Below are 15153 nucleotides of genomic sequence, written 5' to 3' on the forward strand. Positions count from 1 at the left end.
AAACCAGACTTCCAAGAGGCTGACAACTCTTTAGTGAGTGTGTGCTTCGCCAACAGGGAGCGCCAGCTGTTGCAGTGCTGTTTCCTTTCATGTGCTGCAAGCCCATCCTGCTACTATGCTTCTTCTCCTCTGCCTATCCATTGGATGATCTTTTTGGTGCCAACCACACTTGGGTTTTGTTTCTGATTTTGGACATCCCCCCCTCCCCCCTCCCCCATCCAGGTGCCCCAGCACTTTACACACCTTTTCATCCTAAACTATTTAGGCTAGTCTCTATTGCCATTGCTGAGACTGGGTGGCACCTATGGGGAGAGCACCCATTCGGAGTGGGTGGCACAATGGCAGGTGAATAGCACATGAAGCTGATTAGGCTTTCCTCCACAGGTGGCCACATGACCCCAGCAGTCTCTTCTGGAGGAAAAGATTCTTACAATGCTGAGAGGTATGGCCCCAAAATATTTCTTTTCCTGGCTGTGCCATGAGCAGAACATAGGGCTAAGAGACAAAGGGAGAAATAGTCCCTCCAATACTTAGTTTGCTCTAGGACCTATGGGGTTCCTTTTTGCCCACAAAGTCATTATTCTTTGTTTAGAAGCTTTAGGATAGGTGTGGGGAAAGTAGCAGTGACCTCTACAATGAAGAGTGGTTCAGTTTCAATTAAAACGGCATCCCCTGCCCAGTCATGAGCACTGTTCACATCTGAGAAGCTCAGTGACATTTCTGTAACTATCTCCTCCCATAACAGTTTCAGTATGGTACGGGGTATCATCTTCCACCATAAACTCCTTTTACAGACAGGTGACGAGTTATTTGTCAATTTAGGGTGATGTGTCATACATTTTTTCCATCATGTCCAATGGGGCCTAAAGGGCAATAGTGTTGCTACTGGGACTTCATCTTGGTCTTTGAAGGTGAACCATTCAAGGTGATGGTGTACTGATGTGATGTAGAACGATGTGTACCCTCTCATGGCGGACTTCAAGTCCATGAGATTCAGACATATGTTTTCACATTGTAACACTAGCCCCATCTGTCGGGATTTATGGGTGTCAGTTGCACACAAACATTCCTTGTGCTGCCCCCCCCCCCCCCCCCCCCCGTCCCCCGTCCCCTCCCATTCCTGCCTCCCCCCTCCCCTCTTCCCCCTCCCCTCCCTACTGCGTGGACTGCACCATTTTCCAACAAGAAAAGAAAATCCAAGAATATAAGACTCTTAATTGACTGACATATCAAGAGACTATGAAGAAATATGACAATGATGTATACTATGGTTGCAATGTCATCCTTCTAGCAACAGTACGTTTGCCTGTTGTGCCCTCTATGTTGGGCCCTCAGGGCCACTCAGATACACCTGCTTCCATGGTGGATGGGGGCCCTCTTCCCACTCTTTCGCTCAACACGCACTTTGGGAGCATTGCTCCTCTTCTGTTAGTGAAGTCAATCCCCAACCCGACATCTCTCACTGGGAAAGTGCCCCTTGGGATGCTCCCCTTGCAGATTTCTGCTGATCTGCAACTGGACACCAGCCAGTTGCTGAAGAAGTCGTGGGCTGAAGGTCGCAGTACTTGATGTACTTCATCTGTCCCTGAAACTAAGGCCAGTATTACCCTATCAAATTTCTTTGTCAAAGGTGATATGTCAAATATTTATGTCAAAGAAGTTTGATGGTGTAATAGGGCACTTTGCCAAATCTTGTCTGTCGTCAAATAAATTTGATGAAATCCAGGGCCTCGCTGTAGATTTGATCATCAAAGTCGCTTGTCTTCTCTTCGCTGCAATGTGACATGTTACCACGTGGAGTGCTAGCATTGCTGCAGCATTCTGTCATCTGTAGTATGTTTATAAACATGGCCAGTAAATACAATTGGTGTGTACGGACAACTACAAAATTAATAGAGATGTATGAAGCTGATGAGGCGCTTTACAATGTGAGGCACCCTGAATAAAAAAAATAGATTAAGAAGATTGGAGACCTGACCTGACCTAACCTAACCCAACCCTCTCCTGTAGCAAGAAATCAGAGTGTTACAGTGAGCCTGTCATCTACAAATGTAGCAGTTCTTAAGTGAGTATTGTGCTTTATGATATGAGGATACACTTCACTGAGCGAATACTGAAATGTATGCTCATCCATTTGTACGTAATTCATATTCGACTTGACGTCCTCCGCTGTAAGATCACGTAACAAGTTTTGTTGAATGCTTTTATCGCCTCGTCGTAAAACGCACAGCTTCACCCATGTACGTCTCCTTTTTTTTCCCTGCTTCTCTTCCACATGTGCACACAGTGGAATTGTGGTACATGCAACTGGTGCAGTTAATAACAAGTTGTTGTTGTCAGCCATCTTGAACTTGGATGAAAAATATGATGACAGTGCCACATCAAAGACCTTTGTCAAATAAATTTGACGAATATTTGATCAAATCTTTGACAAAGAAATTTGATAGTGTAATACAGGCCTAAGGCAGACAAGCACAAGTATCGAAATAATCTGAGTAGAAGAAGGATAAGAAGAATTCCTCCAAGAAGGAGACTATAGTGGCCCCTATTTCACAGGACCTTGTGTGTTCCATCTGAAGCAGGGTTCCTGCTAACTCCTGTGGCACCGAATTCCCCCACACTACCTAATTCAGAACCAATGTGTATTGATGCCATGTCCTTGCAGTTGATGGCAGCTGATGACCCTGGGGCATGACTTGCTTTCGTGGTCCCTTTATGCCCCACAGGGTACTGATAGTGTGATTCTCCAGTGGATCTGTAGTGGTTATTTCCACTACGTTGCTGAGCTTCGACATCTCTTCTGCATCACTCTGCTTTCTGCATTACCCTCCAGGAAACGTGGTTCCCAGTAATGTAGACCCCTACCCTACATGGCTATCAAGGCTATTTTTAAGAATCACGCTAACTTCGAAAGAGTGTTGGACAGAGTTTGCACATAAATTATGACCTTTGTCTACAGCATACATGTGCCACTCAATACATCTTTGGAGGCTGTGACTTTTTGTGTGAGCATGTCTCGGTGTTTTACCGTGTGTAATGTATGTCTCCTTCCAAATGGTGAAGTGTCTGCACGGATTTCTCGGCTTCCCCCACTCTTCCTAATTTTGGATGTCTTGAATGCCCACAACCCCATGTGGGGTGGAACCACGGTTACAGACCACAGCAAAGTTATCGAAAACTTGCCCAGAGCTTGATCTTTGTCTCATGAATAGTGTGGCATTGTTGTTGTTGTTGTTGTTGTGGTCTTCAGTCCTGAGACTGGTTTGATGCAGCTCTCCATGCTACTCTATCCTGTGCAAGCTTCTTCATCTCCCAGTACCTAATGCAACCTATATCATTCTGAATCTGTTTAATGTATTCATCTCTTGGTCTCCCTCTACGATTTTTACCCTCCACGCTGTCCTCCAATACTAAATTGGTGATCCCTTGATGGCTCAGAACATGTCCTACCAACCGATCCCTTCTTCTAGCCAAGTTGTGCCACAAACTCCTCTTCTCCCCAATCCTATTCAGTACCTCCTCATTAGTTATATGATCTACCCATCTAATCTTCAGCATTCTTCTGTAGCACCACATTTCGAAAGCTTCTATTCTCTTCTTGTCCAAACTATTTATCGTTTTTTCACTTCCATACATGGCTACACTCCATACAAATACTTTCAGAAATGACTTCCTGACACTTAAATCTATACTCGATGTTAACAAATTTCTCTTCTTCAGAAACGTTTTCCTTGCCAGTCTACATTTTATATCCTCTCTACTTCGACCATCATCAGTTATTTTGCTCCCCAAATAGCAAAACTCCTTTACTACTTTAAGTGTCTCATTTCCTAATCTAATTCCCTCAGCATCACCCGACTTGATTCGATTACATTCCGTTATCCTCGTTTTGCTTTTGTTGTTGTTCATCTTATATTCTCCTTTCAAGACACTATACAGTCCGTTCAACTGCTCTTCTAAGTCCTTTGCTATCTCTGACAGAATTACAATGTCATCGGTGTTGTGGCATATGGTTCTTATTTGGCCATTACTCTTATGGAACAATCAGCACGCCGGGAAAATTTCAAGCATCACAACAATTCTACTACAGATACTCACATGCTTGTTTGACTCATGGACCAAGTGTCACAGGAAAACAAATATGTTTTTACTGACAGATACTTAATACCTCATGAAAACCAGCTAAGAAAATTCCAGGAAATAATTTTCATAGGAGCACCTGCAAATATTCTTCAACCCTACACATACTCTTCCAATAGGGCTTGAGAAGACATATGTTGTTATTAGAGTAAACTTTGGGCTGTTTTTGGTGTATACAATGTTTTAGTAACTTGAGGGAATACAGCCAGGTATATTTGTTAAAAGCCATGGCTGTTTTGAGAGTTTTTGATAAATTAATTTGACAGTGTTTCCATGAGTTGTTGTAACTTTGGTATTAATTTTAACAACAGCTCAACATAGGGATAGAAGCTGTCAGTTGTTTCCTGGTCTGTTTATCAATGAAAGTAAAAGAAGCTTAATGTTCAATAAAATGAAAAGTACCTTTTGACATGACACTTATAAAAATTACTAGAGTAGAGATGATTATGTACATGTGGCATCATCTACATCTATACTCTGCAAACCACCTTGAGGTACATGGCGGAGGGGTACATCACATTGTATCAGTTATTAAGGTTTCTTCCTATTCCATTCATGTTTGGAGCATGGAAAGAATGATTGTTTGAATGCCTCTGTGCTATTTGGTACGTGTCCCACATGCTTCAGAAATATTCTAGAACCAGTCGCATGTGGGATTTGTAAGCAATCTCCTTTGTAGACTGATTACACTTTCCCAGTATTGTACCGAATGTACCACCTGCTTTACCGACGTCTGTACCTATGTGATCATTCCATTTCATATCCCTACAGAGTGTTACACCCAGGTATTTGTATGAGTTGGCCAACTCCTGCAATCAATCATTGATATTATAGTCATAGAATACTATGTTTTTTTCTTTTTGTGTAGTGAAAAATTTTACATTTCTTAACATTTAGAGCAAGTTGCCAAACTCTGCACCATGTTGAACTCTTTATCAAGATCTGACTTAATATTTATGAAACTTCTTTCAGACAATACTTCATTGTAGATAACTGCATCATCTGTAGAAAGCCTGATTTTACTATTAATATTGTCTGCAAGGTCATTGATATACAATACGAACAGCAAGGGTTCCAACACACATCGCTGGGGCACACCCAAAGTTACTTCTGAATCTGATAATGACTCTCCATCCAAGATAACATGCTGCGTCCTCCCTACCAAAAAGTCCTCAGTCCAGTCACAAGTTTCCTTTGACACCCCATATAATTGTACTTTGACAATAAGTGTAGGTGCAGTAATGAGGCAAAGGCTTTTCGGAAATCAGAAAATACTGCGTCTACCTGGTTGCCGTAGTCCAAAGCTTTCAATATGTCATGTGGAAAAGTGCGCGTTGGGTTTCACACGATTGATGTTTTCGAAATACACACTGGTTGGCATTGACAAGGTCATTGTCTTCAAGGTACCTGGTTGTGTTTGAGCTCAGAATATGTTCTAAGACTCTACAAAAAATTGATTTCAAGGATATTGGACAATAGTTTTGTAGATCACTTCTACTACCCTTCTTGTAGATGGGTGTGACGTATGCCTTTTTCTAAGAACTGGGCATGGTTTTTTGTTTGAGGAATCTGTGATTATTGCTAGAAGAGGGGCTAATTCATCCAGGAATTCAGTATAGAATCTGACAGGGATTCGATCGGGGCCCGGAGCTTTGTTCAGTATTAATGATTTCAGCTGTTTTTCAGCGCCACTGATACTAATACTTATTTCATTCATCTTTTCAGTGGTGCAAGGGTTGAATTGGGGCAATTCTCCTTGGTGTTCCTTTGTAAAGGATGCATTTCAGCTCTTGCTTTGCAACCCTCAATTTCAGTTCCTGTCTCGTTCACTAGGGGCTGGACACTGACTCTGGTGTCACTAACAGCCTGTACATATGACCAGAAATTCTTTGGGTTCTGTGAATGGTCACTTGACAATATTCTACTATGGTAGTCATTGAAGGCTTCACGGATTGCTCTCTTGACAGCCGAACTCGTTTCATCCAGCATCTCTCTATCTATAGCCCTATGCTTTGTTTTACACTTATTATGCAGTAATCTGTTTCTTTAGAAGTTTCTTTACAGTCACTGTATACCAGGGAGGTTTCTCCCATCTTGAACTGTTCTGTTGGGTGCATATCTATCCAGTGCATGGTGAGCTATTCTTTTACACTTGACACAGAGTTCCTCTACATGCTCCTGCCCTGTGCTGAAAGTTTCGAGTTGCTCAATGAGATATGACACTGCTGATTTTATATCTTTTTTGTATCTTTCTGCTTGTTTTAGTGGTCCTTTGTACTTTGGTAATAATTGTGGTCACAACAGCATCATAGTCACTGACACCAATTTCGATCTGTTCTATGTAGTTTTCAGAAAAGGCATATAGTAAAGTTTCACGGGATGTCTTATCACACCCGTTGTTGTTGTGGTCTTCAGTCCTGAGACTGGTTTGATGCAGCTCTTCATGCTACTCTATCCTGTGCAAGCTTTTTCATCTCCCAGTACCTACTGCAACCTACATCCTTCTGAATCTGCTTAGTGTATTCATCTCTTGGTCTCCCTCTACGATTTTTACCCTCCACGCTGCCCTCCAATACTAAATTGGTGATCCCTTGATGCCTCAGAACATGTCCTACCAACCGATCCCTTCTTCTGGTCAAGTTGTGCTACAAACTTCTCTTCTCCCCAATCCTATTCAATACTTCCTCATTAGTTATGTAATCTACCCATCTAATCTTCAGCATTCTTCTGTAGCACTACATTTCGAAAGCTTCTATTCTCTTCTTGTCCAAACTATTTATCGTCCATGTTTCACTTCCATACATGGCTACACTCCATACAAATACTTTCAGAAATGACTTCCTGACACTTAAATCTATACTCAGTGTTAACAAATTTCTCTTCTTCAGAAACGCTTTCCTTGCCATTGCCAGTCTACATTTTATATCCTCTCTACTTCGACCATCATCAGTTATTTTGCTCCCCAAATAGCAAAACTCCTTTACTACTTTAAGTGTCTCATCCACCACTAACAAAACTGTGATTTTTCCAATTAATTGTTGGGTTATTCAAGTACCCACCAATGATTACAGTGTGACTGGGGGAACTTATGTACAAGTGAACTGAGGTTTTCTCTAAGTTTTCGGTTACATCAGGAGATGAGTCTGGTGGGTGACAGAAGGATCCAATTATCATTTTGTGCCCACCCCTGGTACTGAGTCTTGCCCAAACAGTCTCACATGCTGCTTCGGTTTCTGCCGCAGTGGATTTCAGTTTCTTGTGTACTGCAACAAATATGCCACTTTCATATCCCATTTGCCTATCCTTTCAATATGCACTTAAATTTTCCCCAAAAAATTATGAAATATATGATCTGTCACATTGTTGCATCAACCCTTTCCACCTATTCTTCATTCAGAGTTAATAACCATTGACTATGTTTTGTTATTATTGGCATTCTTTAACTCTGGATTGAAAATTCCAACTAGCTACATATTGTTGATTCATTCATTACCTCATTGCTGTTAACCTTACAGATATGATGGTTTCATATTTGGTACATTGTCCAGAATACCTTGTAACGTGCCCAATTTGTATTGACTTTTACTTCCCTCCAGCACCTCAGTTGTCTTTGTTTTACTTTTTCTTATTTTTTTTCATCTCTTGTGAAAAATCAGAGGAAGTATTTGAATACTAGAAGTTTAATCTCACCCCTTTTTTAAGTGATGCGTATGATATAGTCATTCCAATTGTTTCTGATACAGGATATGGTAGGCAGACACTCCTCCAATCCCAGATATTGATATTCTTTGTTGCTCTGGCATACTGAAGTAACACTGAATATTTATCTCACCACTCAGTAGCAGAAAAGTAGGTTTTTAAGCATGATATTGAGCTTTTGGAGAATCTAATTTTGCAAAACCTTTGCTCCCTTCTTGTTCATCAGTACATTTCTTTATCTAAATACAATACAGAAACACTGTCTCAATGCCCATTACCAACTTTAATTGATTCACTAATTTAGGCTTCATAAACTATCATCATATAACAATTGACTGACACAAATACAGGTAAGATTACTTGGAAACGGGAGAGGTATTGAGTGATGTTGGAGATAAAACATTAAAAATAGTAATTTGATTTTGAACATAGATATAATTCGTTAGACACTGGACTCGCATTCGGGAGGACGACGGTTCAATCCCGCGTCCGGCCATCCTGATTTAGGTTTTCCGTGATTTCCCTAAATCGCTCCAGGCAAATGCCGGGATGGATCCTCTGAAAGGGCACGGCCGACTTCCTTCCCCATCCTTCCCTAATCCGATGAGACCGATGACCACGCTGTCTGGTCTCCTTCCCCAAAAACCAACCAACCATAGATGTAATTCAGTAAAAAATGTGACAGAGAATCAGATATAAAATTTCATTATCTAATTCTTTTTTATAAGGCCTTATTAAACTTTATTTAGCACAACATTTAAGACATTTTAGTGCTGCATACTCAGTTATTTCTAGCAATTCCAGTAGCCATCTTCCTACTTTTCTTCACTCTGTGAAGAAAGTCAGAATATACACCAGAATAGTAGATGCTTTGCAGAGATTGAATTTGTATTTTACAATCTCCAGCTTCTCATATTCAGACAGTGTAATTGTCTATAGTCTGCAACCTGTCCTCTTCAGACAGTGTAATTGTCTCAGCTCTGATCTACACATCACGTTCCACAGTGGTTGCAGATGAGCTTAAACTTTGTGTACAATGTCTAATAGTATATTTACTGTTGATAAAATATTAACTATGATATTGTTAGAAAATGCAGAGCTGTCCCTGTGTGTGTGTGTGTGTGTGTGTGTGTGTGTGTGTGTGTGTGTGTGTGTGTGTGTGTGTGTGGTTTTTTTTTTATTTTTATATATATATATATTTTTTAAATACTGAAGTTATGTGTTTGATCATCTGTGATTCTGTTTGAAAGGCTGATTTCGATAATACAAAAGATATGAGGCAATACTCCACGGAGAGGAAAATGAGATTCTTGTGGCATAATGGATGCAGAACACTTGCAGAGGTTATAATTTTAATAGCTTTTATGGTGACCCTTTGTCTATATGCAAGTCAAATTTCGCGGCTCCAGCTTCGTTAGTTTTGCAATGTATACTGTAGTGTAAGCAAAATGGTGAATATCTAGGGGATCAAAAACTGTGCTGTGATTGGATATCTGCATTCAAAGGGCATGACACCCAAGGAAATTGTGGACGACATGCAGAGTACACTTAAGGACAGTGCTCCGTCTTATGCATCAGTGAAAAACTGGGTGTCCGACTTGCAAACGTGGAAGAACGAGTGTATAAGATGTGCCAAGGGACGGAAATCCTGTCAGTGTTGCTACTGATGAAACAGTGACTGCAATTCATGATACGATTTTGCAGGATCGTCGAACAGTGTTGTAGCACATTGAAACCTCATTTGGAATCTCCCATGGGCATGCTCATGACGTTGTGGATGTTTCATGTCTTTGGGTCCCGAAAGAGTTGAATGCTGATGAGAGATGGGAGTGTGTGCAGTATTGTGAAGAAATTGACTGCCAATTTGAAGCAGCTGAAGACTGCTTTCTTGCAAGATCTGTGACAATGAACAAAACTTAGGTTCACCACTTTGATCCTGAGACAAAACAACAATCACAACAATGGACAAATCTTTCATCCCCTACCCCAAAAAAATTCTAGACACAAAAATCAGCTGGTAAGGTGACGGCATGTTTCTTTTGGGATGCAGAATGGGTAATTATGGTGGATTACTTGTAATAGGGCATAACTATCAATTCATCATAGTATTGCTGCCTCCTGCACCATTTGAGAGAAGGTGCACGGTGTTATTTTGCATCAGGACAATGCACTGACACACAAGGTTCTTGCAGCACTGGAAACTCTGCGTGACTGCGGGTTCGAATTGTTACGTCATCCGCATATTCTCCAGATTTGGCTCCATCATACTTTTTTCTTTTCCCAGATCTAAAAAAAGACCTCAAAGTACGACAATGACAATGCAGTGATTGATGCTGTGAATGCTTGGTTGGATTCTAAATTGAAGATCTTTTATTTCAATGGTTTGCAGAAGTTATCTGAGCATGCCAGCAATTGTATTAGTGTACATGAGTATTATATTGAAAAATAAATTGGTATTACGAAATTTCTGTCATTCTTTATTTGTTAGGCTAGAAACTTTTAGACCTCCCCCCCCCCCCCCCCCCCCCCCCCCCAATACCAAAAAAAAAAGAAGTTTTGTGCTAATGCCTATATTAAGGTCAAATGTATTTATAGAAGTTCCACTTCCTCCATTGCAAATTTAATTCTTTGTTTCTTGAGGATTTAAGTATTCAGAGAATGCATTTTACTGTTGAGTTGTATCAGGCCATTAACACAGCACATCATCCACATAAATGATCCAGTAATTTATTTTCAACATGGGGACTCTGTATCTATGACTACTAGTACCAAACTGCCCCTATAATTATTGAATAGTAAAGAGTCAGTGGGGATATATAGTTAGGAAATATGACTGGTTAAAAAGAAAGTCCTTGAATTGGAAATAATTCTGTTCAGTACACATTTAGGAAGCTGTTTGTCAGTTGGTGAGTCAATAAAAGTTATTGTACAACACCAATAACATTTCTTTCTTCTTTGTATTATCAAATTATGCCAACTACCAATGAGGAATTCAGTTAATTTCTATTTGATCCCTTAATTCTTCTCTGTTTTGTTCAGTTGTACCTGAGAAATACAGCAACAATCATACATTGTTTTTCATGGAAGTGGACAGAGTTGTTGTAAACTTGAATGGTTCACCGATGCGGTGCTCACTCACTGGCAAAAAATTAACAACAGGAAGGTGTTAAAAAAATTAACATTAGATTTGCTTTTATAAGAATGAAAAAGAAAAAACAATGGACAGGACTTGTTACATTTTGTGGTTATTTACTGTTGTTATGTAAAAATGCCAGTCAAAGTTTCAAAGTCGTCTTTGATGTCGGAGTCTGCTAAGTACATCTGATTTGTGCACCCATGGCCAGTGCAGTAGCCACACACACTTGTACAACTTCTCCATATACACTTGTTTCTGTAACCAGATTTACAATTACAGGATATAATGAGAAGTACTTGCTTTCAATGCTGATTCGTCTTCTGCTGGAAGTAGTTTTGAGCTGATCGGCAAGCATGCTCCATTACCATCCTTTTTCCTGAAGATGATCTCCCATCCATACTTGAACCTAAAGATAATGATGCAAAGCAGTTAGAGACTAGAGTTTTTGTGTTTAAGTTTGGGAAAACTGATGAAGGCAATTCCTTCCTCATCAGTGATAAACTTGATGCAAACACTGTCAGGTGTCTCAATAACAGAGAGATGAGACTTGCTTTGTTTTTAACATTAGCCACAAAGGCTCCTTGAGGAGATGTTAATGGTGTAGCATTGATAATTAAAGCTTCTACCACTGCTCCTCTTGTGTTGGTGTGTTCTTCATCCTTGGTTTTTGGAGAGTTGTTGCCATTGAAGACCACAGTGACTTCCCACTGAAGTGGTTATTAACATACTGCAGGTATATTTTGCTGTAATTTGGGGACATGACCACGTGACCCATTTGGGTGGTGCCACCTCTTCAATTAATGCGCAGTTCATGCTTTTTCGCATCAGTGTCCCATCAAATAGCTCAGGGGGGCCTTGCTGCTAGTTCGTGTTTTAGGTATTCACAAAACATATCGTCATTGCATACAGCACACAGCAGTTGATGAAAAAGTTGATTTGGATTTGTTTGGTGACTGAGTCTGTGATCTTTGCTGTTTTAAACACAAGGGGAAGAGTCGTGACTTCTTTCTCTTTTAAGTGGACATTATTGAGTCACTGATGGAGGGAAAGAGCATCATCGTAGGAAACACTGTCATCAGTTATCACACTGGTGGTATGCATGAACCCAAGAAGGTATGTTGAGTGTGCATTATTGCTTTTAATCACAAGGACACAGAATAAATATAGTGTCAAAGTATACAAAATATTAACTCTTTCTGACTCATTTTTTGGGATACAAAGTGACATTTTATCACCACGACCAATTATTTTAGCTTTTATGCTTTAATCTTTAGTTTTGGTTATACTATATGGCAAAACAAACAATTTGGCACAAGAATTAAGCCAATTGGGTGCTTGGTTTAGTTACTGCAGGTAAAACTCAAAAATTCCAAGATAATGGTTTACCCAATGTGGATTTTTGGAGACTTAAGGGAGTTTGATCTGGACATCATCTTGAACATTTCTGCCAGTTTTCAGCTTTTTTTAAAAAAAAAAATATCTGGGTTGGGACGATGTTTTGTCTGATTTGACTGGACGTTACTAAGACAATCAGTGGAATATGTAATTAGCAAACTAATAAAAATAGTTAGTTGATAAATCTATGTTGTATTTATATTTATCATTTGTTTTTAGATGACAAAAATGTGGGAGGCATCTAAACGTGAAACAGAGGCAGCTGTAGTAAGATACGCGGTTAGTGAAAAAGAGCTAATGGAACAACGCAAAGAACGAGAGGCAGCTGACCGTCGATTGAAGGACGCAGTCAAGGAGCGAGAAGCACTTTCAGCGAAGCTTCGTACAGCTGCTGCTGAGAAAACACGCGTTTGTCAGATGTTAGATGCTAAGGTATTGCTCCCTGGTACCTACAAACACTAAACTTCTATTTTAATTTGTGACATGACAAACTATTGCATCCAAAATATACAAATTTTTATTCTTAATTGAGATTTTAATTGATTAATTCTTTTATCATTTTCGTTGCTGTATGTGTTTATGTTACTTCCCTCTTGCATACTTGCATGTTCGGGTGTGCCCCCCCCCCCCCTCCCTCACACACACACACACACACACACACACACACACACACACACACACACACACACACACAGCCATCTACATCATTGTCATCTTATTATACACTAAAAAATTGACCTTCTGAGTAGTTGTTCTTGAGTTCGTTGGTGGTTATTACTGTTTAATTCCCACAACAATACCATGTTGCTGAAGTCACAGCAAGGGACCTTATATTTCTCTAGTAACTGGATTCTATTAGACTCATCACTATTCTCTTGGTCATTGCTTGTCAGAAAAACTAGTTGACTGCCCATATATTTGCCAATCAAAATTGTGGATACGCCAAGAATTATAGAACTGTATATGAAAGTGATACCATTGTCAAGTGGAAACTTCTGTTTTAACTGCAGATCACTTAGATGACCATGTAGCTCGAGTGCTATAACACTCAATACTATAAAAGTAAATAACATACATTAACCCTCAACATCAGCCACAGTAGTTAACTTTTGGGTCAACATTCCCATTGCCATGAATTAAACCATGAAGCAACCAGTAATACAGAATTCAGTGCTGAGTGAAAATGTTTGAAAATGGTTCTAACAGCAACCTTTTTTTTTTAATGATAAAATTGAATTAAATTAATTTTTATGAGTCACAATAATTTTCTTATAATATTTCTCATTACTGCTGACCATTCTTGGTTTCATCTTCATAACTATAAATGGTCTGTGCATCTTATACATACATATAAATTGTAGGTAAAATTTTTGAACTTCATAATTAATTGCATAACTTAATGTTTATGAAACAAATTTTACAGACCTAATTACAGAATCAAGCCAAATGTTACTAACGTAGTTATTATCACACTTTCACTAAGATGTTTAATGATAGAATATATATGGGACATTACTCTGTGTGCAATGTTTCAGTGCCATGAATTAACCAGCATGCAGAAAGAAACTGAGAGACTTAAAGATGATCTGAACAATCGAGACATTAAAATAAAATGGTTACAGAATAAACTCAGATCAGAGACAGAGACACACAAGGTAAAAATGAAACTCCAAAATGATAATATATTTAATGAACTTATATCTAACAGTCCAGCCTAAGTGGCCAGAGACAGTGGTCATGTATGTCTGAGTTGTACTTGCATGAATGTGTGTTTGCTTTCTATTGATAATAAGACCTTTTGGCTGAAAGGTCAAATGTATAGCTGTCTTTTTTTGTGCCTGTTGTAGCTCAGTGTCTCCTGTATCTAGAGAGTAGTAATATATCCTTTTCTTGTTACATCCTGTATGTTCCATTGTTTGATTATATCTACTAGCAGACATACAGATCTGACAGATTAAACCTGTGTGCCAGACGAGGGTTCAAAAGCACTCCCTAATGTTGTACTTAATAATCCGATTTTGTGGAATAGTACCTGTTGTCCTCTATGACAGTACTTCATAACACTTAATAAATTCTGTGGTAATATGCTCATTTTATCAGAGGTATTCATATGAAATGAATTAAGGCAAGTAAAATAAAAGCAAAACTTAGTTGTCGTTCAAAAAGTAATTTTTTTATTATGGTGCATATCACTAAATGTGTAAATATTTGGCTTATATTGAGAAACGTGTGTTGAGTGTTTTTTTTCTTATGTGTGTATGTGAATTTACCTTAAATAAGGGAAACTTTTTATCAGTAAAACAATGATACTCAATCAGTATTTCATACAAGAATAACCTAACACCCCATATAAATCAAAAAATACCATGAAACACGAGAAACTGTACACACATGGCTAAATAAATTTTGTATTTGTGCAGGATATTATGTGTATGGTACAGAATTATCTTTTGCTCTTCTGACTGGTGGTCAAAGAAAATCTGAATATTGTAAATTTGTTGTTCCTTGTCAGTGATAAAGCGCTGAAATGGTGGAAAGAATGTGTAAATAGATTACATGTCATTTGGCAAAAATTAAAGTGAAGCTTTCTGCAGAATATGGAAAAAGTATGACTGGTTTAATGTCTCACTTCTAATTGTTGCTACAAAATGAATATCAGAGTGAAATGTAAACCATTAATGGTCTCACATCCAATTTGAAATAGCATTACAGGCCTGTAAGTAAGTTAAGAATAATGTAATTTGGTTTGACTATAAAGTTTTAGTTTGAGAACGGTCATTGCA

General features: G+C 39.0%; 1 protein-coding gene across 2 annotated transcripts in view; it reads left to right on the forward strand.

Moving 5' to 3' along the window:
• Window positions 1-15153, forward strand: part of LOC124619499 (coiled-coil domain-containing protein 186-like) — a 220958-nt gene that overhangs the window by 15606 nt on the left and 190199 nt on the right. For both annotated transcript variants that reach the window (XM_047145918.1, XM_047145919.1), the window contains exons 3-4: window positions 12590-12802; window positions 13906-14025. In XM_047145918.1, the coding sequence (XP_047001874.1) occupies window positions 12590-12802; window positions 13906-14025 (333 nt within the window). The remainder of the gene's footprint in view (window positions 1-12589; window positions 12803-13905; window positions 14026-15153) is intronic.

The sequence above is a fragment of the Schistocerca americana genome, chromosome 6, assembly GCF_021461395.2.
Source record: "Schistocerca americana isolate TAMUIC-IGC-003095 chromosome 6, iqSchAmer2.1, whole genome shotgun sequence".
Lineage (NCBI taxonomy): Eukaryota > Metazoa > Arthropoda > Insecta > Orthoptera > Acrididae > Schistocerca > Schistocerca americana.